The sequence below is a fragment of the Simochromis diagramma genome, unplaced genomic scaffold (assembly GCF_900408965.1).
Source record: "Simochromis diagramma unplaced genomic scaffold, fSimDia1.1 OVJJ01000205.1, whole genome shotgun sequence".
Taxonomy (NCBI): domain Eukaryota; kingdom Metazoa; phylum Chordata; class Actinopteri; order Cichliformes; family Cichlidae; genus Simochromis; species Simochromis diagramma.
The window spans coordinates 14,995,647-15,021,461 of record NW_024386782.1 but is presented as its reverse complement, the minus strand read 5'-3'; the positions used below and the strand labels follow the sequence as shown (position 1 = coordinate 15,021,461).

The 25,815-nt window shown below is 38.7% G+C and overlaps 1 protein-coding gene across 5 annotated transcripts; it reads right to left on the bottom strand.

Annotated features, from left to right (window-relative positions):
- Positions 1-1,315: 1,315 nt before the first annotated feature.
- kdm4ab (lysine (K)-specific demethylase 4A, genome duplicate b) lies at positions 1,316-24,979 on the bottom strand. 5 transcript variants are annotated; one of them, XM_040022125.1, is made up of 23 exons: positions 24,794-24,979; positions 20,733-20,877; positions 20,460-20,635; positions 20,193-20,307; positions 19,874-20,067; positions 19,428-19,477; positions 19,198-19,301; positions 18,965-19,102; positions 18,626-18,852; positions 17,578-17,744; positions 16,792-17,459; positions 14,144-14,251; positions 13,831-13,942; positions 13,376-13,551; positions 12,732-12,945; positions 12,134-12,213; positions 9,544-9,599; positions 7,982-8,090; positions 6,863-7,054; positions 5,164-5,334; positions 4,937-5,056; positions 4,161-4,253; positions 1,316-2,818 (listed from the first exon to the last, which is right to left on the bottom strand). In XM_040022125.1, the coding sequence occupies exons 2-23, from the start codon at positions 20,853-20,855 to the stop codon at positions 2,681-2,683; spliced, it is 3,531 nt and encodes a 1,176-aa protein (XP_039878059.1). In that variant the 5' UTR covers positions 20,856-20,877; positions 24,794-24,979; the 3' UTR covers positions 1,316-2,680. The 5 variants fall into 5 exon arrangements, with proteins under 5 accessions (XP_039878059.1, XP_039878061.1, XP_039878060.1 ...); XM_040022127.1 differs by having other exon boundaries at positions 13,831-13,939; XM_040022126.1 differs by having other exon boundaries at positions 24,798-24,979.
- Positions 24,980-25,815: the final 836 nt, after the last annotated feature.

The window sequence follows — 25,815 nt, the reverse complement described above, 5'->3', positions numbered from 1 at the left end:
TAACCCTGTGAGGAATCTTGGGAGTTATTTTTGACTAGGCACATGTTTCAGTGCACATATTTAACAAATATGTACTGTTTTCTTGCATTTGATCATTATCTCTAAAATTAGAAACATCCTGTCATGTGATGCTAAAAAGCTAGTTTGTGTATTTATCACTTCTAGGCTGGACTATTGCAGGTTGTTCTAAAAACTCCCTGAAAAGCCTTCTGTTGATCACAAAATGCTGTAGCGAGAGTACTGACGGGGACCGAAAGAGAGATTCATATTTCTCTCAGACTGGCTTCCCTTCATTGGCTCTCTGTTAAATCCTTTTCCTTACATGGGCTGGATCAGGTGACTCTGAATCCTCCTTTAGTTATGCTGCAGTAGGCCTAAGGTGCTAATGCACTAAGTGTTACTCCTTCTCTCACCTCTTTTCACTCACTATGTGTTTACACCACTTTGCATTTAATCATTAGTTATTACTAATCTCCGGCTCCCTTCTACAGTCTATGTTTTGTCCTGTTTCCCTCCCCTCCCCTCCAACTGGTCACCACAGATTGGCTGCCTCTCCCAGAGTCTGGTTTTGGGAAGTTTCTGTTAAAAGGGAGTTTTTCCTTCCCACTATCACCAAGTGCTTGCTCATAGGGGGGGTCATGTAATTATTTTCTCTGTATTATTGTAGGGTCTTTGCCTTACAGTATAAAGTGCTGTTGTAATTATTACTCTATAAACAAAACAGAATCAAATCTTACACAATTTCTTTTCTTAAATAGTAAAATGCACCATCACCCCCTCCAAATAATTTTGCCAATATTAATGTCAGTATGATAATGCAATGTGAACAATCACAGTTCAAAGTGGGGATAAGTTCTTGAGAATAAGCTGTTTTTCTGCAATGTGCATATTAGAATTGCAAATATGCTGATTTTAAAAGAGATTCTAATCATGTGCACTTGTTTACTAAAATTAACACTTCACTTACGGTCAACTCACAGCTTATTGTTAACTATAGTGTGATTATTTATGTTGTCCGAGAAGATATATGCAAATATAATTATCTATCTGTACATATATTTACCCCAGTGCTGGTACCAGTTGTTAAATTTTTCTAACATGTGATATGATTTAACTTACAGAGATGTATACATATATTTTGCATTTTGAATACAGCTATTACCACTATCTGACAGCAGGAGTGGGCAAGCCAAGCAGAGTAGACTTATTCATGTAATGAGTTTCTGTTTTCCCTTAAAGAAAGAAAAGTTTGATTTATAGTTGCTACATGCTAGTACATGCCAGGATTTTGTAGAGAAAATAAATTACACAAGGGTATTTTTCGTATTCAAAACTTTACTCAAACAGTTGGTGTTTACAAAGAGTGTACAGACTTAATGCTGCTGTGGAGACAGACCCAAAGGAAACCCAACAGTAGCCAAGATCATAGCTAAAAGGTATCTGCAAAGGTCATCCTACAGAGGTTCGTAATTCTCTGCACAAGTCTGTTTTAAAGCAGGTTCAAGGAACTGCAAATGAAAGCAAACTCACTTAAATCCAAAAATGAGCTGTCGTGGAGTTTGTCGTCATCAGGGATTGAACTATCATCTGAAACTACAATCTCTAAAGCTAGCATTTATCAGAAACACAAAAACTCCACTTGGTTGAGGCAATAAGTCGAAAACAAAACGAAAATAAAAAAATGAAATAAAAAAAAACCAAAAAAAAAAAAAAAGCTCAGAAAGAAGATAACAATAAGCTATTTGAACAACTTTAGCAATAATAATCTTTACCTCCCGAATTCACTGCAGAGCAAACGCGAGCCTCAGTTTAAACAGCATGTCTGAAAACCAGTCAATATAATAAATATAAATACATCTGAGGTTTTCTACAGACTGTGAAAAGGACATGACAAAAATAGCTTTGTTTTCAAACTTGATGCACTTGCATAAATAAAAGTATAGTAATAACATTAATTACAATAATTATAATAAACCAAGGTATTGTAGGCCCTCTGAAGTGTAAGGCTTGGGCCTGTAAAACATGTCAAACGTCCTCTGTCTTCACAGTAGATGCACAATGACAACTATGTATGGGTGAACTACATACTCGTATACGTATTTCTCAACCACAAAATGTAACGCAATAAGCAACAAAATCAACCGTTGTTAAAACGGTGACAGAGAATTTTAGTTCTTTGGGGTTTATGATTTGACACAATTCTTCATAACTCAAACTGTCAACAGTCAACGGCTACAGTGTGTCTGCATCAGTGGAGAAAACAGAGTTGAGAAAACTTCCATCAACAAGTTTCTTTATGGCAAAAATTGTGAAAACATCAGTCTGAATCAGTGAATTGTGATTTAAATGAGAAATATGTTTCTGCTGTATAACATGTAGAGTTTTTTAGTCAACAGTTGCTAATCAGGGTGGCAGAGAACAAAGAAAATATCAAATCTTTTTCACATTTAATTCATTAATGGCTTCTTCCTGAAGGAAAGAAAAAAAAAAACGATGAAATGGGGGAAAGCAAACAATCTCCAGACTGCAATGGGACATGAATGTCGATGAATATTATTCAAAGCACACAAGAGTCAGTTAAAGTCCCAGCCGTAGTTTATAAATATGGAGCCTGACAGGCCGTGGAAGAGCAGGAGGGGTAGTCAATCCTTTAAGCAGTACCCTCAGAAAGAAAAGGATGTCACTCCATGATGGCTCGATAGATGACCGGCTCAATGTAGTCCTCTCTATATCGAGAATTGATGACCCGCTGCCTTTTGGTGTTCTGCTTGACGTCGTTTTGCGCGAAGAGCTCGAAACGCATGTCTGATGCCACCGACTGAAAACCAAAAAGGGGATACAAAAGTTACTGCTTAGTTCTACAGTTGTGATGCAAACATACAGCTGCAATTGCACAACAAAGTTGGCTAGCTGTGTAGAAAAGAAGGAAAAAAGAATACGTCACCAGTCCCACCCTGCAGCCTTCAAAGTAGATGCACCTATGGGACCAATTTGAAAATCCTATGTCACCTCATTCTCAAGCTATCGTGTTCACAAAGTTTGGTGTCCATGTCATCCACCAAGCAGGGTGATGACAATACCCTATTAGCCTTTTAGAGCTGAGAGGTAATAAAAGCAGACTGCAACGTTCTGCAAAGCTCACAAACCCGTTATTACTCATAACAGAACAGATAAATAGTTAAAGATTAATCGTCCCCTCATCAATTACCAACAGTCTACACCTTGAGAACTGACTGCTGTCCTGTTCTTGTCTGACAAAGGATTCTAGTTGCTCAACAGTCTCGGCTCTTTGTTGAACTTTTCACTTCATGATACTCAATGTTTTCAGTTGGTGAAGGCCAGATTCTTTATGTATGAAACCACGCTGTTGCAATAGCTGCAGTACGTGGTTTTGCATTATTTAGTGGAAATATACAAAGTCTTCCCTGAAAAGGTGTCATCTGGATGGGGCACATGTTGCTCTAACACCTGTAATACCTTTCAGTTGTCACGCTACCTTTCCAAATATGCAAACTGTCAATTCCACGGGCACTTATGCACCTCCCATACCAGCCGAGTGCTGATTATAAGCTCCTCTTCAGTCTGGAGGGTGTAATGTTCATGTTTTCCAAAAAGAATTTCAAATTTTAACCACAGAACAGTTTCCCAGTATGTGTCAGCCAATTTTAAATGAGCTCTGGCTCAGAGAAGACAGCAGTGATTGCTGGCTTCTTTTGCTATAACCTGCATATGTGGATGGCACGTCAACAGTGTTCACAGACAGTGATTTCTGGAAGTTTTCCTGAGCCCATGGAGTGATTTTAATGCAGTGCTGCCTGACGGTCTGAAGATCTCAGGCATCCAGTACTGATTTTGAACCTTTTCTCCTGGAAATTGGGAAAAGGTCTGAAGACCATTTCTCCAGATTCCCTGAATCTGTTGGTATTATGTACCGTAGATCAGCGGTTCCCAACCCCCGGGCCATACTGGTCCATGAGTCGTTTAGTACCAGGCCGCGAGAGTTGAGGCTCGGGCGTGTGTGCTTTCTATGTTCTATTTTAAATAAAATACGAGTTTAAGTTATTCATTCCATTGTTTTTAGTTACATTTTACACAGCATCCCAACAACTGGTGTCATATTTATTTCTGCAAAACATAAAGCATTGAGATTTTTAGCTCACCATCCTTGACTTGACCCGTTTAGGCAGATCCTCATCTAGAGTGTAGATGTCTTCTCGCTTGACAGAGATTTGCGAGCCATCCTCAAATTCCACCTACACACACATAGAGGAAGTGCTTAAATTAAAGCGTATTTGAATATTTCTACTCATACTGTATTGTATGTGTCACATAATAGTTTTCTTCATAGCCAGAGTAGAATTCCCATTTATTCCCACCTAGGGCAACAAAGATTAACATTATCAAGTAAGTGTAACAAAAAGTGAAATGTCTGACTCTGCTCCTGACTGATGTAACAGTAAAGTTCACCTCCCTCAGGCATAAAATGTCCTCGCTCTATTTTATCCTGTTGGATGTTAAAGTGAATTTTTCTCATCACGACCACATTAATTCTTGTTTTAAATGTATTAAAGAAAAACATTTTATCTACATTAAGCTTGACAAGTTTTTATGTGATTCTTCTTTGTGCCAAGAAATTCTTTAAAGATATTCAAACACACTGGATTCATGAGAATGCAACAAACTGATCTACCATCAACACTCGCATAAAGGCTCCTATTTTCTGTTTAGAGCTTAAAAAACATGACTGATAAAGACCCTTCATCTTAAAGTATTACAAACTGGTTAGCAACCATCTGTTTAACATGACAAAATGTTAATTTTTAAACCAGACAACCAAGACTTTACAATCATCCTAACCCAGCATTTTATGTGTTGATGGAGTCTAATCAAACAGAGTTGAAGCTGATGAGGATCAGAGGGATAAATGCATGTTTACCAGGTACATGGGGATGGAGTGGGAAGCTACAAACTTGGCTCCATATATCAACCCATCTGTCCATCGAACTTGAACAGCGTCACCTTTGGTAGGTGGGCCGAGGCGGACGCAGTCCCGGTTCTACAAACACATTTAAACAAATATTGACCTCAGGCCATCTGGAAAGGGAGGGCATTTAGAAAAGGAAAACTTGAGGGCAGGTTTAGCTATCTGAGAGGTTTATTAACCTCAATATCCTCAGGGAAGAGGTTGTCGCTGAATGAGCCGTCGTCAAACACCACTTCATAAAACGTAGCCGTGGTTAGCTCCAGCAATTCGCTCTGGTAGTAACGGCCATTCTTGTATTTACAGATCACCTTTTGGCCCACTACCAGTTCCTGCATGGCAGCTTTGCTGCGCTGTGGAAGACAAACATACTGAGTGTTAATCAAATGTTATTACTTTAAAGTTTATCTTGGGACTGTGGGGAAAAAAATTAAGGGTAAGACGGTGGCTGTAGTGCAATAAAGATAACTCAGAGAAATGGATTAGCAGGTTACAGCAATGTTTAAACACTATCCCTGCCCCATTGTTCAAAAAAAGATATGAACACTACACATGAGAACCAACACAAACTGGTAGTCACAACAATACCAAGGAGACTGTCAGAGCAGATTTATTGTGTTATTCTTCTCCAGTTAGTGAATCAAAGCTTCAACGTGCAAAAGCAGAAATCCCTGTGGTAGCTTCCAGCTGTTATGGTGCTGCACGGCTGACTAAGCTTGTGCTGGAAGCTACAACGGGAGGCAAGACAGTCCTCACTTTATAAAAGCATCTTGTTGCAAAGACACTTCATCAACTGATAACATAAACCAAAAAAAAAAAAAAAAAGAGAGGAATTTTAAATGCTACACAACACATGCCACAGTTCCTAACAGTAGTGTAAACAACATCAACTATTTTAATGGGTATATGGACACAATGAGCTGGAGACTGAACCACTTAAGCAGCGGTGCAGCGTGGGGCAAAGAGTTACATTAAAGAAGTCATTTAATCATTTCTATTGAGCACTCTGGCTGAATTTTCTTTGTGTACAGGCTGCGATCAGCTGACCTGTGCGCCTACTCTGATATTTACTGCTCTTTTGTGGATCTAGCAAACTGAATTCCACAAGATACAGGCAGAGGGCTATATGGCTGATTTCCAACCCTCTAAACATTATGAAGCTAGTACAAAAGGTAGAATTTAATGTGTGAAGCTAAACGAAATCATAACCTTGAATTTATATTGACGTCTGCTACCCTTAATGAAACCAAACATGACCACAGTTTCACCTGCACCAGTCCAACACAGCACATCACTGTAAACTGTAAACACCACTGCAAATTAGCAGCTTAGCTTCCAACTGCCTAGTACATATTTTTCTTCAATTCAGCAACACATCTGATGTGTGATTTAGGATGTGATGAGTAAGTGTCTCTAACAGTACGATGTTTAGACATGTTGCTAGACCGCAACTTTACATCTGAACTTAGAATGTATCACAGGGATGAGACGAAAAAAAGATGTGATGAAGGTGTAAGGAGACCATGGGATGGCATTATGTTCTTATTATGACCCAGTATCTCTATACATTCAGCTGGAAGCGCATGAAAAAAATAATTAATTTAACAGTATTCATTAACCTGCACATCAAACCTAATTGCTCTTCAAATCAAAGTCCCAGAAAGCCATTCAGGGTCATTTTAAACCTTGCTGATAATGTGGAACTAACACTTCTTTACAGTGAGGAACTGAAAACGTTTCTCTGAAACAATTTTAAGACGAAAAAGCAGTGTAAGCTCATGCTGAGAAAAAGGCAAATTTGTTTGTCATTTCCTTTCACTGGTAATCTGTTTTACACCTTCAGAAATTATTACTGGCCGGACTGGGACTCTCCACGATTACCTCAGGTATGGCTGGTGCTCTATGCCTGTGGCAGGTGATGAAGACAATAAATGGCCAGTCATCTGGGTGCATGAGGACACCAGCTGCCTGAGCACATGTGGGGTGAAATGCCGTGGAGCAACGCCCATGGGAGCACTGAACACAGCAGCCTTTCACTTCCCTCTTTATCCGTTTCCTGCAGTACACACATTTCTACAGGAGAAACAAAGACAAAAGAGTGAAATAAGGGGGTGAAATTAAGTGTTCCATATTGTAAATGGGAGGCTAGGAAAAGGAAAAACATGAGAAGCGAAGAAGGAGAAAAGAAATCGTCTAAGCCAAGCAGGGAGGATGAGAGGAAGGAAGTCAGAAATGAATTATAAAAGGCACACAAACTGAGATGCAGACATGCTGGAGGAAATTACACAGCTTCCTGTTGACAATTTAGTGACATCATATATCTTATTTAAACACACGTAAAAGCAGATCCTTTGACAAAGGTTCCTTTGTGTTACAGACGCGTAACAATGCCAACAAGGCCAACTGTCGTAACTGAATTCCTGGATTGTTTCCATCACAATGCTTAGATCTCAAACAAACTACAAGACAAGGATAGTGCAATCCTTTTACATTATTTTGAAATTTACTTCGGTGAGCTGACAGGAAGCTAAAAAAAGTGTGTGTGTGTGTGTGTGTGTGTGTGTGTGTGTGTGTGTGTGTGTGTGTGTGTGTGTGTGTGTGTGTGTGTGTGTGTGTGTGTGTGTGTGTGTGTGTGTCATTACACAGTTAAGCGGTACTTTTTCTTTATTTTTAGAACATACAAAAACAAGAAGTAAAACTGTGGTGACAGTACAACAGGGACTCTAGAAGTGATGTGTGAACTCATGACATCCCAAGTGCCCTTGTGCTCGGAAGTGAAAAACACACACACACACACACACACACACACACACACACACACACACACACACACACACACACACACACACACACACACACACCTTACCGTGTCATTTGCATTCCATGGCAGATGCATTCCACATTCACAGGAACGATATCCCCAAATCTACAAAACGCGTGGCCTTGTGTGGGTCACCGCACTCATGTGTAACCCTACAGTACACAGCTGTACTGACTTACCAGTCTGAAACGTGGCAATGGGATGGCAGAGAGGTCAACGGGGCTCCGCTCAGTGATGTTGACAAAGCGAGCTTCCAGCACAGTTATGGCACACAACACATGAACCCACCTGTGTGAAAGGCAACATGAATTGGATTTCACAGAAAGAGTATGCTGTTACACCCACACCGAATGTTAGGCCATGTCCACACTAATACATTTTCGTTTGAAAAAGCATCTTTTTCTCTCTGTTTTGGCCTTCCGTCCACACTGAGACGGCGTTTTTGGCCGAGGAAAACTGAGCTTTTTGAAAACGCTCTCCAAAGCAGATACATTTGAAAACGCCGTTTTCGTGTTGCAGTGTGGACAGCGAAATCGGAGCCTTTTCGAAAACGATGATGCATGTTAGTCATATGATGCCATCATGTGACCAATTAAACAAAGATAGCAGAGGGCATTATACAGCAGTTGTTTTGTTTGCGCTCAATTTTGACAGCCCTATTAAAGATTAATATCAGTTTGTACCTGCTCCAGATAGCTTTTCTTCAAATTCTTTAATTCTCACTCGCTTTTGCAACTTTGTACTTTTGTGTTACATGCAGCAAGAACTCCTCATTGTTAATCCATTTAAAAAACTCGGTGCTTTTCCTCGACCTTTTGCCGTGATGTTTCAAAGAGCCGGAAAGTAAATAAACAGCAGACAGAAATTATGCAGGTCGAATTGTCTCACGATTCACACATGCTCAGAAAAGTGTTTTCAGGCGTTTCAGTGGATGAACAACTGTTCTGAAACGATTGAAAACGATAGTGTGGACGCGGAGCGTTTTTAGACGAAAACGCCGTTTTCAACTTTATCCGGATTAGTGTAGACAAAGCCTTAGGGATACATGTTATTGTCTACACATATTCAATACTAAATAAATGAATGAAACTGTAAAAAAAATTAAATCATGTATTTTCAAAAATCTAAAGATAAACTAGTTTCTCCAGTTGGGCTGAACTCAAGATGACTTTTGAATGATATCACTTTGACAGTGTGAGGAAAATCTGCTATTTGAACTTCAGCACACTGAGAACGCTCTACTCTCAAACAGGGTGTGACTAACATCATCTGGGCTAAAGGATTTTGCCTTCAGGCGCTCTCAACATAAATTCAGTACAGCTCCTGGACTCGGGTGCGTGTGAAAATGCATGTAGTCAATATAGTCAAGATAGTCAATCTTTTCTATTTGGGTAACCACAGATGTTTGTTTGTTTGCACAACACACATATGAATTTGAAAAATTAGATTAGTTTAAAGGTCTAATGGATGAGATGATTTCAGAGGTAAGAGGTTAAAGGAAGCAAAAATTACAGCAGTCAAAGAGAATGACAACAATTTTATGACATAATGTTGCGACTGAGCGTGATTGACTGAATCCAAGAAGCAGGGAAATGTTTTCCTGACTGAAGTTCTTACAACTTCAAACAAGTGAACAAAGGTGGAGGCAGAGCCCCAGTTTCAACCTCTTGCTGCATTACTGTGTGTAAATGACAAAGTTGTGTTTAGAATATCATAACTTGTTTATTTCAGTACTTCTTACTTGTCATTGTTGGCTCTCTGTAAAGCTCCTCCTCTCAGGGAACACAGGCAGCAGTCCTGCAAAAAGAAACATGCATCATATATTTTTAGCTGTAGTATATGATTCATTTCTCTTATTACACCAAACTGAATGTTTTGATTAGGACAGTATGTTGTTCTTAGTCTACACTGGAGGAAAACCACAATTCTGTAAAAGGTTTGCATGAAAAAAAAAAAAAAAAAAATCAGTCATATGAAGCTTAATCTTGTCTGATCATTTGTTTGTCCTACAAACCCAACAGACATGTGCTAGAACACGAAAAACCACCTCTGCATGTTTCAAATAAATAAACCAATAAACAAACGAGTGTCGCCAATAAACAAAAAGCTGCACAACATTCATGAAAGAATCACATGCAGGAAAAAAAAATTCTGTTTATTTTGCTTCTAAAAATTTGGACAAAAAGACTTGAATGTATCAAGTCTCTTAAAGCCATTTAAAGCTATGCTAGGCAGTAATATTCACATTTTATTATCTTGTTAATATTTACTTTTCTGTGAATAAATATAAAAATTATTGCAAGCTATTTTTAATAGCTTTCTATACACCTTTTTTAGAAACCTTTATACAAGATATAAACCAGAAAAGCACTGACACAAGATCTGTGAATCATGGGGAAGTAACAGCTTAATGTGGACACCCTGAATCCTGATTAAAGCCCTAAAATTCGCTAAAAACAGAACAAGGACATCTGTAGCAATAACATTTTAAGTAAACCTACCAAAAAAAAAAAAATTAAAACTTTTTAGTGTACTTAAACCATGACATCAAGTTAGATAAGACCGAAAACTTCCACAAGTAAAAAACACAAACACAAAACTACATAACATCGTCTCAGGCTTAATGAAGTGTACAGTGGAGCACTGCCCACTAGTGGTCAGAGGGATTTAGACTATCTTCAGGAGACATTCCCAGAATAGTTCCCTATTGTTTTGAGCTGATGGGAATGCTGAGAGCAAAGGAAATTTTCAGATAATCTTTTAAAACAAAAGGTGGAAAAAATACATGTCCACCAAGAGGAAGGGGCCACTAACGCTATCTCTGCAGAGAGGAAGCGACGTCATACAGAGCCAAGTTTTAATGATGCGGCTCTCAGTTCTGTTTACCCCCCAAAAAACAACAAGCCAATTCTGTAGTGCTGACGTGAACAGTTATGCCTTATTCTGTACCATGAAATATGTTGTTGTTGTTGTTATTATTATCATCATCATCATCATCATCATCAGTAGTAGTACAATGTTTTGACAGAGAGAAAGAGCTGGCATGTGCACATATGCAGACACTTTTTTTTTTTTTTATAAACAAAGGTATCTTCACACTCACAAAAATTGCCAAGAGATTTTTTGCAGCCGGAGCTGCAAATCATTTCAACTTCAGTCAAATAAATTCTCAATTGAAGTTTATCTGTTATACAAGTTCTGCAATTCTAGTTATTGGGAAACAGTACCAATGATTCATTCCTCTGAGGAAGGTAGCCGTGAACACAGCATGTCTTTACTGGTAATCCTTTTATGTTACCTTCCGATTTTTTGTTTCAGGTACTTTCAGGTAGCGAACTGTTCACATCTTTTTGTGTGGGTATAACCACCTCATGTTTATATATTTTAAGTAAGGAGTACATGTATTGGTTTCAATGCAACCACAGAAACTGACATCTCAATGCCAATGGCCCCACAGTGAGTGTGTTATCATCCTATATGGTGAATGTGGCTCAGCACAAATTTATTCTTGGCCTGTAATACAGTAGCTTTGTTTACATCTTACCTCATCTAATTTTACTTTACATTTAACACTTAATTAAAGACATACACACATGTTTTTTGTGTGTTTTAACAGACATTCCTCCGTGTCTTTTAGCAGACAGCAGAACCGCTATGAAAGAGTGACACAAATGGGGCCCATTAAGATTCCAGTGGTAAGCTGCTTCCATTTATGAGCCTTTCCAAGCAGCAGACTACACTGCTAAACACTTGATTTTACTGTAACATCAAATCAAATCAAATCACTTTTATTGTCACATCACATGTGCAGGTACATTGGTACAGCACATGTGAGTGAAATTCTTGTGTGCGAGCTTCACAAGCAACAGAGTTGTGCAAAATACAATAATGTAAACAAGCAAAATACAAGAATGGCTACATCTGAAACTAATAAATATATGTACAATATATAATAGTATATGCATTTCTGGATGTGTATACTAAATATTTTTCTACGTGTGTGTGTGTGTGTGTGTGTGTGTGTGTGTGTGTGTGTGTGTGTGTGTGTGTGTGTGTACACATATTTTACAAATTAAATAGAGTAAACAATAAATAAAATATATAAAATATACAGAGTTGAGACATGTGCAAAACAGTGGCATTACTGTACAGTATGGAGTGCAACATAATCAACATACACAAGCTAACACTAATGGATGTGATGCCATTTAGACTAAATACATGTACTAAATTGTTCATTTAGATACAAGTTTACAACTAAGCAGGGCTAAAGACTTATTTTAACTTGTCAAGAAAAAACAAAAACAAAGGACATGCCTTCATTAACTAACCTCAGTGATGGCGTCAGCCTCACAGCGGGCACACAGCCATTCATCTAGCTCTGCATCATCCCTGGAAATGCCATAGCAACCTAAAACAGAACCAGAAATAAACAAACTCAGACATTTCAAAGCTTAAAAGGGCAGAGATGCTAAAATCAACTTTTTGCTTATTCTTATTTTGCTTTTCTAAGTATAATATTCTTAAACCATCAACTGTTAGCAGTGCAGAAGGTATTTAAAAAACCAAACTGAGGGCTACTGTTTGCAGCAAATTTTCCACTTTCATTACTCCCCATTTATGTTCTCTGTGAAGCAAATAACTCTAGCACGTCATTCAGCAAAACCATTCACTTGAGACTTTGTGCAGCAGCTGCTAGAGGAACTGGCTGAATCGTTTTAAGCGTCAAAGGGGTGTTTATGTATTCATCTTTGATGTGCCTGAATTATGGTTTATTAAAGTAGCTTAAGAAAAAAAGCAGCTGAGTGCTAGTTTCCTAAAGAAAAACAAACAGGTCTGGATGTACTAAATGTAATTAAGATTTAATTTAATAATCCCTCAGCCTTCTTCTAACTATTTTAATAGATGCGTCAGAGAAAATGGGCTTACTTGTATGTACACGTACGCAGCACTGAGTGCAGCTCACCAGGCGGCTGGTACCATCCTCAGCTACATTAGGGTTAGACAGCTGCCCCTCCCCGCTGTCAGTAATCTTACTGGACTGGGTGTTAAAACACATTTCAGGGATCAGTGGTTTAGACCACTGCTGGCCCCCTGGACGATTCACCAGTGTCACACTAGAACTCCCAGTATTGGATTCAGACTTAAAAGAGAAAAAGTTTAGAGGTTTGTTAGCATCATTGTTCTCCTCAAATTCTGATTAATCCAGTACTATGGTAACTGTAGGAAACATGCAGCATATTTATTGCAATCTTTATTTAAAGAGGTATATTAATATATCTAACACATTATATTATTTGCAAATGCATAGTTGCTCTTTCTACAACAGAAGCAAGGATATAATATAGATGAATACAAGACAAACCGATTTACTAATGTTTGCGACACACAGTTCACTGCTAACTGTGACAATACCTAACAGCAAAAAAACATGTCTTTTTTCCTCCTTGACATTTAAATGAACTGAGTGTGTCTGTGTTTAGAAAACAAGAACTTTTGTGAACCACTTGTAAAACTAACCACACCTACATAGACTACACATGGCTTTGTTAATTTAGGTCCTTAGTTCCTACCTGATGGTGAGTGTAGAAGAGCAGGCAGATAGAGCAGTAGGGAGCCTGTTGGCCCATGCGTTTGTTATATTCCCTCTCTGCAGCAGGGCTAAATGGCAGACACTGCCATAACTGGGTTAGTGGCTTTGCCCACTCCTCTTTCTCCTCTTGGATGACCTGCACATCTACATATAAATCTATGGATAACAGGTGTGGCATAAATGAAGGAAGGAGATGGTGAATCCATTATGTTTTAGGAAGACAAGGTGAAGTGATAAAACAAAAACATTAACCACCTTAGTCTTATGAATTTACAAAACTTGAGTTCATTTATTAGCAGATATAGCAAGAAAAAGATATGGAAAAAAAATTAAAGCCTAAAACAAGACATAAAATCATTGTGGTAAACACAGTGCTTGGTAATCTGGCGAACTACACACCACACAATTACACAGAGGATCTAAAATACTACGTACCATCATCACTGTGTGCCTCCCTGAACAGAGGATGATGACGAGGCAGCTTACACAGCTGTGCTTCCTGCTGGTTCTTGACAGGCTTGCAGTACGACTGCTCGTCTGACACCTGCTGTAGAAAGAAGTGCATAGCAAGACATAACTAAAGGACACATAATGCATGTTGTAATAAACACATACAAAATTAATTTGCAGTGAGGTCTCCCTATAATCAGGCATAATGGAAGCTCTGTACTGATATGCACACTTTTCCAGATAAAAATCTGATCCAACCGTGCCTTCAAGCTTCTGGTCTCAGGTATTAAATACTTACATGATGAATCTGAGGAATCACCTTCAGCTCATCGTGCACTGGTTTCATGACAGGAATGGTGTCTTTCAGGATGACAATGCCATTATCCACGAGGGGGGATTGGATATTCTGTAGTTTAAACAGCATGAATTACATTGAACATCTCAGATTTTAGAATAATGGCTTTTAAAATTCAACACGCCAACGAGAGAGATTATAAAAAGACTATGATGTTAATAGAGATTAGTGTGCAAACATCATACACAGAAAGATGCGCCAGTACAGAGCAACCAGACAGTCCTGTGGCTGTTTTAGTTTGGACACTCACATGCGTATTAGCAAAGCAAGCGCTTTTAGTGAAACCTAAGATTGTTCATCGCACGGTGAGACAATTCCCTTTTTGGATGTTAGTTTGTTAGCCTACAAATATACGCCCGTTCCCCATCACTTCCTAAATTTGTTAATCAATCTGGGTGAATGTCTTAGAGTTAAAGATGTGTGCCCTTCCGCTAGCTAACTTTTGTTCATGTAATAAAAATAAATTTTTACCAAAACTGCTATTAAATAAATCTAAACAATATCATAACATTGCATGCATCATCTGGTGATCAAGCTAGACCCAATTTCCACTACAATCAGGATTACCAACATCTGGAGAGCTTTTCTGAGTTATTTTACAACACTCAGATCCTGACAAATTATATTTAACTCATCTCAAAACAAACTGCAACAGCATGCCTGTGTTACGTGTACGCTATTGACATAACTTGCACATTTACATTGCTGCTTTTTTTATTAAATACATTTTGCTCAACAATTTTTCATGCAGTGACACTCTGGGGTAGTTAAAATGTCCTGTTAGCCACATCTGTAAATAAGTGTTCATCAAGCTAATAGTGCCTGTAATTAATTACTTGCAAATAAGAAAAACAATAAATATTAGTGCCGTCAAAATTAACGCGTTAACACAAATTAATCCGCCATCACGGTCAACGCGATTAAAGTTTTTTTAACGCAATTAACGCATCTGGAGTGCAGAATGACTCAAAATCCCTGAAATGTTTCTGTCAACGCAATTCGGGCAGTTTGATGAAGCATACGTTAGTCGGGGATGCTGGTAGGACTTTGGGTAGCGCGTCACCCAGCTTGCGACAAACCACTCACGGAGCATCGGGGACTCAGTAAGTCTACCTCGGAAATATTAACTGACATAATTGCCAAGTGGATTGCAACAAAATGCATATGTATTAATATCGTTGAGAACACGCGCTTTACATAGCTTTAGTTCCTCGTTTCAAGGACTTGAAGTGCCTCACCAAGAGTGACAGAGTGGATAAATGTTTCAAATCAAATCAAAATGTATTTCTATAGCACATAATAATACAACAAAGTTGACTAAAGTGCTTCACAGTTAGTCAGAGCAATAGCATAAGAAAGAATAAAAAGAAACAGTTAAAAGAAACAATATGAACAATATGGGTAAAACAAAAAAACAAAAAAAACAAAAAACATAACTAGCTTGAATCAAAAGCCAGATTAAAATAATAAGTTTTAAGACGCAATTTAAAAGACTGGATGACTCGGAGGAACAAATAAAAGGAGGGAGGCTATTCCAGAATCTGGGAGCTACGACAGCAAAGGCCCGATCACCTCTGGACTTCTGACGAGACCTCGGTTGCATCAGGAGCTTTTGATTGGAAGATCTAAGTGTCTTATTAGGGATATACAAATGGAGGAGTTTGCATAGATAGCTGGGAGCCAAATTGTTTAAAATTGTAAAGGTAAGCAAGAGAATTTTGAAATTGATACGATATTCAACAAGGAGCCAATGTAGGTTGGCTAAAACTGGTGTGATGGATGGGCATAATTTCTAGTACCAGTTAACCTGTGCTAAAAGATTGAAGAAAACTATTCAAATTCTCTTTGAATACATTATTTGTATTTATTCGCCATTTCATTATATTGAATAAATGTCAGTTACAAGCTTAAATATGAAGTTGCAAAAAATGTAATTGCAACCAGGCTAGCGATCAACTAACTGTGATTAATCGCGATTAATTACAGAAAAAATGTGAGATTAATTAGTTAATTTTTTTAATCTATTGACAGCACTAATAAATATGTTTTTATTATTAGTTTGTTTGGCGTTTATGAACAGCCGTTTTTGCCATATGACTATATACAGTGCTAAAGTGAAGATACATGTCTGTGTTCTTATATGAGTGAACAAGCAGAGAAGGCCTGAAGAGGAAGAAAAATAAATTAATTGAAATAAATCAGCCATAGCGCAGATTTTTGCCTGTCAGTTTAATATAATCTGAGGCAGGACCTGCACTAATCCATGAATCATCATTTCTCATGCTGGGGTTAGTCTACTCAGAGGGAAACTTATGTTTTGAGTTGTCACATCTGCTTTCTAGGAACAGGCGTCAGTACTAGAGAGCAAAGATGTGATTAAAAGCTGCTTTGGCCAGCCTGCTGGTACCTACAGAGATAACAATGCATGCACTGTGGCCCGTGTTCAAACATGCATACAACACAACACTGACCAAATGAACAAATATAACAACTGACATCTTTCTCCCATTACATCTTTAATGTAATTGTCTATTATAAAAACATAATTTTTGTAATTTTTATAATAAAGAAATATAAAAACAAAGTCAAACCTTTCTCTTGTTACTCTTGGGAGCCTCAGTTTCCACTTTGTTCACATCTTGTGGCTGTGTGTGAACCAGCGGGGAAGCAGGCTTGCTTATGGGCTCAACTTGAGGCTTCTTGACTTCAGCCAGAGCTTCGACAGGCACGGACATTTTGGGTTCATGTTCTTCTTTCTCCGTCACCACAATGTTTTGTGCTTCTTGTTCATTCTGTGCTACTTTGGTCATAGTGATTTCAAATTGAGGCCGTGCCTTCATTTGCTCACAGTGCGGCGCCTGAGATGAAGATGGAACCGGCGTTAAGGTTTTGTGCTGGAGATGGCGGGCCTGGTGCTCTCTGGCATAGCTGTGCACATGTAGCTGTGTGGTGGGTTGCCGCTGCGTCTCTTGACTGTAGCTCTGCACCTGAAGAATATCTTTAGGACTCAGAGTCCTGTGGAATAGCAGACTGGCAACACCCATTTTGCGAGCAGGCTGAGTTCCAAGTTCTGTCCACATAGAGGCTGCTGAGACTGAGAGATGCCCGTTTCTGGACCTGGACTGAGATGAGATTGCAGGTGCACGAGTCTTGGTATAATGAGGAGGGCAGCCACTGTCACCCTTACTTTGGGACAGGCCCCTGTGAAATGGATCCATTAGCGTGAGCTTGGTTGGAGTGACAACCAACTTTGGTGGGCCTGTAAATTAAATGAAACAGAAAATAAGTTTTGCTACACTGTTTAACTCCACCATCAAGCAGTAATTGTTATTGGACTCTTGGTTGCCATACAGGAATCAGTGAGACGGTATTAATACCTTTATTTCTTTTGCCATCTTGTGCCACAGCCCGTGGAGGTATAAGACTGAGTCTAGGACGCTTTCCATACTGCTCTTCATCGTCTTCATCTTCAACCTGAGGCACAACTTCTTCGGGCACTTCCAGACACACCCGGTGTCTTTTGGTCTCTATTCTTTGTTTAGTGCTGAGATTCAACAAAACAGATGTGGGATTTGTGAATACTACATGCAGAATGAATACTTTTGATACCTTAAGGTAAATTTGCTAATAAAGCACACTTGTGAAGTACTTAATTTCTACTGTTACAAAAGGGGAAAGGAACTAAATATCTTAATATTCTGCTAAAGCTGGTTTTATGGTCCCACAATAGGTGGCACCCCCGCTGTCAGCTCAACTCCAGCGACTGCCCATCTTCCTACAGTGTGCACTGTCGCCAAACAGAGGCAGTGTACAAAGTATGTATTAGAACCAGTCTATGAACCACTCTTGCTTGTACTCTTATAGCCAGCCGTGGACAACAGTAAAGTTATGACATACAATGAGATAAAGTGAAACCACGTGTAAAAACACTGGCAGCAGCCACTGGTACCCCTAAGCCCCCCCCCATAGCTACAGCCATGGTATCAATTTCAAAATTCTATGTCGCATTGTTCTCAAGCTATCACATGACGAGTTTGAACCCAAAGGTCAGAGGTCACATGGTATCAATTTCAAAATTCTATGTCGCATTGTTCTCAAGCTATCACATGACGAGTTTGAACCCAAAGGTCAGAGGTCACATGGTATCAATTTCAAAATTCTATGTCGCATTGTTCTCAAACTATCACATGACGAGTTTGAACCCAAAGGTCAGAGGTCACATGGTATCAATTTCAAAATTCTATGTCGCATTGTTCTCAAACTATCACATGACGAGTTTGAACCCAAAGGTCAGAGGTCACAGAGACCAAAACTCATCCAAGATTGTTAGTAGATACACCTATAATGTCAATTTGATGCTCGTTGTCTTCATAGAGGAAAAGTTCATTTTCACGAGGAGATTCATTTGTACAGGAAATGGCCCACCTCTTCCACTGTCCGTCCTCCCCACAGCTCTTGATGGAGCTAGTCTCACTGCTGCTGGTGATGTCATTAAATGACTCATCCAAGAACTCCTTAGCTTCTGGGGTGGGTCGTGAATGGTCAATGGGCACCAGGTCTCGGCCTTCCAGCCACTGTTCGTAGCGATCTGGCTGGTATTTTTTCACAAAGACATCCATGGAAATCTTCACCATGTCTCTACGGCATGAGCACTAAAAGGGAAAAATGCATACACAGACTCTCTTTTAAGTAATAATAAAACGTATTTCTTTCCACTAAGATAAGAATCAAATTGGTTCTCCGACACTGAATGACTCTCCTCACCAAAACTGCCTGCTTGCCATATTCAATCCATCTCTCTGTAGCAAAGTTGGTGGACTCTGCACAGTTGAAGCCGTGGTTGAAACCAGCATGATAGGAATAGGGGAAAGTGATCATGAACTCCCCAGCCTCCTGAGTAATCTAATGAACAGATAATAAAACAATAAGCAAGTGCAGTTCTTGCATTTAGCCTGTGTCGTGGCTAAAAATACAATAAATTGTTACAAAAAAGTTACCCTTTCGAATGGAATGCTGTATTTCTTTAGTACAAAAGGAGAGATCAGTGTCATCTTGTGCCTTAGAAAGGCATCACAATTCTGAGCACTATTGGGAAAGAAGCCTAGAAGGAAAGACATCAAATCTCTTGTGAAATATGAAATATTACAGTACAAGAATCCATGACTGATGTATTCATTGTATAGCTATATAACACATATCTACAGAAAATATCCTACTGGCCACCTACCTTGAGCCAGACGCTCAAATCTTTTCCCGTGCTCTGGAGGAATACAATACCTGCAGACAGTCAAATGCTGAAAATTACTTTGTGCATGTATCCATCTGCCCTAGATCTTTTCAGCCTGGTTTCTATGCACAAGTTAAGTTGAATGCTTTCTTTCGTTTTAACACTGTGTACACACTTAACAGTTAACTGCTTTTTCTGCCTCTTCTTTAACACCTTGAGAGACGAAACTGTCTAATGTAAATGAAAACCATCAAAGGCCTCAGCAGCCACACATGAAACAGCACTCATGCCCAACCTGCAACCCCCAAGTTTCAAGCAGACATGAGAAACCACTATTTAAAAAAAAAACAAAAAAAAAAAAAAAAAAAAAACACTTTGTGCAAGTTACCATTAGATAAAACAAATTACAGTTGTAAATCAATTAACTAACTAGCATGCATCTTTACCATGATTTAGGTTCTCCAAAGTGCAAATAATTGATACTGTAGAGGTCCATGTCCTCTGTGTGCCATGGAAAGGTGGTCTTCCACATGCCAAAATACAAGTAGGGTGTATTAACACCCTCAATAGTGATGCCGTTGTCACGCTCCACAGTATCCAAAATGGTGTCCAGATGGCAAATATTCCACTCCCTGACATCCTACCAGTAAACAGAAAAGGAAACAAGATATTTTTTTAAAATGAGACTCAGAAACAGAATCAGTCAGTACAGTATGATCAGTGATGTCATCAGCTTGTGTGCCGGGTGAAATAATGCTAACTCACTGGATCATACAATGTTCCATTAACATCTGCCCCATATAAAGGAGCATTAAAGGTCACGTTCTTCCAGTACTTCCTTTCCAGCTCCTCAAAGTTATCATAATGTGGACTACAGTACCTGTAAAAGAAGAAAAAGAAAAAAAAACAGTTTATTAACATTGACCCCGTACACAGATTTAAAGCATGAAAAATATTGAATATGTTAGTATTAGTACTCAAGACACATCAGAAAATAAAAATCTTCAACCTCTTTAATTTTGCGCTTCTCACCTGTTGCTGTTGGCAACCCTGCGAAACTCTCTCACAGTCATGGATCTCCTCTGTATGTTGTACTGCGTGAAGAGACCTGACACACCTGTCACAACCTGCTGAATGGGTGCAGGTATCACCAAGTCATCTATGTCGTCATAAGAATGTCTGGGCTTCCATTCTTTTGGTGGGACAATCTTGGAAGAAGACATTAGACAGTGAAGCTTTGAAAATGGCTAGATAAAAATATCAAATAATGGCCCAAGTGTTAGCATATTATGTGTTAGCACTTACTTTAGCCAGGCCTGCTTTATGTGCTCCCTTCGACTCCATATATGCAACATAGCGCCTGAAATCCTTGAATTCCTCAGCAGTGGGATAAAAAGTCATAATCCCTTTGGAAGCGTCCGAAGCCATTTCCAAAACTTGATGGCAGCGCCTGCAAATGTAAATGGTCAAAGTATTTTGTGGCATGCAAAACAAATTTGCATGCAAAAGGAAACACATTTAAGTGGAACTTACATGTCGCTCTTCACACATAAAGAGTAAACAAATAATTTTATTTTTTTTCCAATGTAAAGTAAGGTACTGTGCAAAAGTCTTGAGCCACAGCTTTTATATAATATTTTTTTGCTAGGAAAATGAGAAAGATCTGCAAACATACATGGAAATACAGTAGAAGACAAAAAGAGTCTGACAGTCAATATTTGACCACCTTTATCCATCAACACAGCCTGAACTCTCTTAGCCAAGTCTTCTTATAATTTCTTTATATTTATATAATGTCTTCATTGTTATTCTCTTGTGACTCAGCCTTGGGCTGGTTCTTATATAGCGCTTTTCTACTCTGAGCACTCAGTGCTTTACACAACTTGCCTCATTCACAAAGTCACACAAGCACTTCTATGTTTTTTTGATGATGATTTGAGCTAAAACTTTCAAAAAACAATTTCTACTCGATTAAACCTGTTGACACTGATTTTCAGACCAGTTCTTGGCTAGTCTGGCATACCTCAGCCTTTCCTCCCCATTCCTCTTCCTTAAGAATGGCTTCTTCACAGCCATTGTTCATTGAGACCATTTCTGATAAGGCTTCAGTGAACAATAGATGGATCTACTTAAGGGATATGACTTTTGAGATAGTGTTCATCTGTGTAGATTGTTTTTTTTTTTTCCTTTTGGGTCTGCCACTTCTTCAGTCCTCCAGTGTTCATACACACTATAGACCACACTAAGATATACGTAGATATAACATAGATATAAGTAAGCTTGTTGGTGTGAAAATACTGTAATATACATGTCAATCTGTGCTACATTTAGGCTTTTTTATGGATTCACCAAAACAAATAGAGCTCGAAAATTTGACGTCAAAACCGCAAAGGATTGTAGGTACGAGTGGCAAGTGGTACTAGTGCACACAGGCTTTCACAAGAAAACAGTCACACAGTGATAAAAAGAAGCACAAAGAATGGCAAGAAGCTGTTGCATTATTAACTGCAATACCCGGTCCCATGACAGCCACAGGAAGCCGACGGGTAAAAAGATCGGTTTTTATCGGATTCCACCGTGGAAGAAAAGTTGTTCAAGCCGTGTTTCCGAAGTAACAAAGAGCCGACAGATGGCCTGGATTGCAGTGATTCGAAGACCAAATATAACGTTCCAGAACACTCCAGCTTACATGTTAGTCTGCTCCAAGCATTTCCACAAAGGTGAGTCTTTTGTTGTAGTTATTACATAATTTAATCATAACATAATTGTTGATGTAGGTTACAAATAAGTCTTATATTGATTTGAATTGAATTCGCTGCGCTGTGCTGCTTTGTTTGCTGTTGCTTTGCGGGCTAATGTTTGCCGTCTTGTGTTTTGTAGGAAAACCAGCCTACAGAATGCTGAAATGCAATCCAAACTGGGCACCTTCTATCAACATGGGTCATACAGAGTTTAAAGCTGCTACCACAGCGAGATTTGATCGGTTAAAAGGGAGCGCGAAATCAAAACAGCCACGAAAAGTCCTGCATATATGTGCCCAAGCGTTGTATTGAAGCAATCAAGTGGTTCAAGGTTCAAAGTTACCTTGAACCTTGAACCTTGTATTGAAGCAATCAAATGATGAATAACTGTTTTACAGTATGTTGATTTGTTTCTCACTGAAGTAGCTAATAAAGCACAATGGAATACAGTTTTGCCTCCTTCCTGTAGGATTCTATAATAGAATGAAACAATGATGCCAGTTATAAACAAAGACAATAAATTGAATGAATTATGAAACACTTGTTTTATTTCTATTGGAAACCCTTTCACTCCTTTGATTTTTTTCCTCGTACTTTTTTGGTTTTTTTGCCCTTTTTGTCAAGTCTGTCTTTGTACGGACCTGCCGTGCTCTCCTTCGTTTTGTACATAACTGTTTTTGGGGCAAATAAAATGCAAGTAGGGATTAAAACCGCAGAATTAATGATTACCGGTGCTGGAAATGCTAGCGCTTAATGCAGTGTTTTGATTTTGCTGCCACACGTATCTACAACGCAATGCGTGAAAGTCACGTGATCTGTCGAGCTCTATTGGAACAAATTACTTACTTAACAAATCAAACCCTCTGAAAATGTGCAGGTAAAAGAACTGGACTGAAAATAAGTGAAAAAGCAGCCAATGTCTAAAGAAAAACTATGAAAGACCTTCAGAAAACCGTCAGAAATTATTGCTTGAGACCAATTTAAAAATGATAAGTCTGGCTCCTTGGAAGCGAAATATATAGAAACAAGTAGTGGCTCAAGACTTATGCACAGTATTTGATTTATATTTATGATTTTATTGATATTATTCATAGTGCAACTCAACTAAATCTTTACGCTGCAGTAAGCCGCCGTCAAAATATAGTGTTATATATACACTAGTGGTTTCAGTTGTTGTGCCAAAAACTGATTGCCTGCCAAAAACTGATTTCCAATGTTTCTGTGTATTTTTTATGTGTAATATCTTTATGTACGTTCGTAAACAGACTTCGGTGAACAGGGTTTACAAAGGGGTTACATATAGAATTAAAAAAATTATCTGTTTTTCAAGTATCTTTACAATTCTGTGTTATTGTACTTACATTATAACCAATCCGGTCCTTTATCCCCACTTAAAATATTTTTACAGAACTATTGTAATATTTGCTGGCATTTCTGCTGTGCTGTTGGCTAGCTTACTCTTACAAAAGACATTTTAATGTTAATGACATTTTTTAACTGCATAAATAAAGGTTATATAAAAGTCACTGCCAAAAACTGATTGCGGCTTCTACCTTGTTACACGAATGTTGTTTGTGGCTCAAGATGACTTTATGTCATCCATAAGGGATGCATTTGACATATGTTTACCATATTATAGCCCAACAAGTTACTTATAGCAGTTTAAGTATGAGCAATCAGTTTTTGGCAAATACCGGAAATCAGTTTTTGGCAGACAATCACTTTTTGCCACAACACCGTCAAGACCGTCACAGCGCCTCAGTACTCAATACGTCCTGTAGTGGGCGCACACCACGTACACGTTTACCATTGAATTAAAACGCTCCCACGGTCTTGCACAGAAAACATAACCTTATTTAATGCGAATGTGTCCTTAAATGTCCTTGTTGTCTGTTCGCACTTGCACACTTGTAAGTTTCAGCATTGCATTAACGTGGAACAAGCTAGCCTGTTAAGTACTGTGACCGCCCCCGAAAAACCTGCGGCCATTTATCCGTCTCTTTAATTCGGACTCGCAGATGAAGTCCACGAAACAAATATTTGCTCATTTACAAACTTGCTAAACAAACAGGAAACGATTCATGTAACGGCACTTAATGTTAGCATTAGCCACTATGATAGCATAGCACTGGTGTCCGATTTAGCTCTGGTGACGTCCGCAACACTGCAAACTAGGACATAGTACTGAAAGTGAACTGTGTGACTAAACCTTAATTCCAAAGTGACAGGCAGCATATTCGAGAAGGCTTGCGTTAACTAACCTAACCTTAGTTCACGTTAACACCGACATGGGTTGAGACTATGCGCCGTATTACAATTTCAACCAACGCTAGTATACACTATCCAGCGAATTCGTATAGTGTCCTCTTTGCAAACTTGCACAGCGGTAGCTTGAGTTCTTACATCACAGGTATATAAAATTATTCCAAAAAGCATCGTTTGAAATGACTATTCGGGTTGAATTACACAGACAACAATAAAAGTGAAACTATCATTTGTCAAGTCAATGATGTTTTGTCAGGAAATAGACTGCACCCTGAAAGGGCTAGCATCGCCCTCTACATATTAGCATCGTAAGTTCAGAAGTTCACATTCTACGACGAAGACAGCTCGACATGCACGTACCTACCACCGCTGCTTAATTCTCTCAGAAGCAGTCCCTCGCGTTGTTGATATCGTCGTAATCAATACAAGCGGCCACCTGGAACATAACAGACAAAACACCGCTTGCTAACTAAGCCCCCTGTGAGTAGACCAGTATCCTCCATTACCAGCTCTACGCATGTACACGCTCCTCGGATTTTGTTTACCACAACACGCATGGGAGACGCTTAGCCAATCATAAAGCCACTCTGAGTCACGTCATAAGACCGCAAAAACCGTCTTTCTGTAACCATAAGATTTGATCTGACAGTATCGGTCAAGGGAATAGTTCACTTTTTACCTATAAACGATGGATATCATTGTATTTAAGTTTTTAACACATGTTGCTAAAATGTTCATATTACAGTTTTTATTCTTTAAAGTTTCAGCTCAAGATAATATAGAAAAAGGTATTCATTCAGTAGGTTATAGAAAGTTTTGTTAAAGGGTTCCAGCTCTTCAAATGCAGGTAGACAGATTTCTGCAGTATCCACAAACATGCTAAACATACAATAAATGCTAATAAAAGCACTAATACATAAATACTACTAATAAATACACATTTATTACGACAGAAAACTATACTGTAACCTGGTGAACAGTGTACAAGAGTGCATTACAGTACAGAACAGTGGAGAAAGTTCCACACTGACCTCTGGACAGCAAGGACAGGGCCAGTTGCAACATCTGATGATCAGAGGTATTTCCAGTGAAACATTTTAATGTTTTTCTCTGCAATTTAAATCCTATAGTCAACGACAATACAGCAAAGACATCATACGAAGTGCTGAAAATTTTTTTTAGTGTCAGCCGTCTATTTCACAAGTTGAAATGGCAGCAAACAAAAGCTGAATAGGTTAAAAAAAAGTTTTAAAATAATGTTCCTCAATTAAACAACAGCAACTCAGAGAAACAGGACATGGCCTCACCTTATTTAAACTCAAGTGAGTTCCTTTCTAATGTTAGAAAATTGCCACTTTTTGCAGTAGATAGTAACTCAAAAG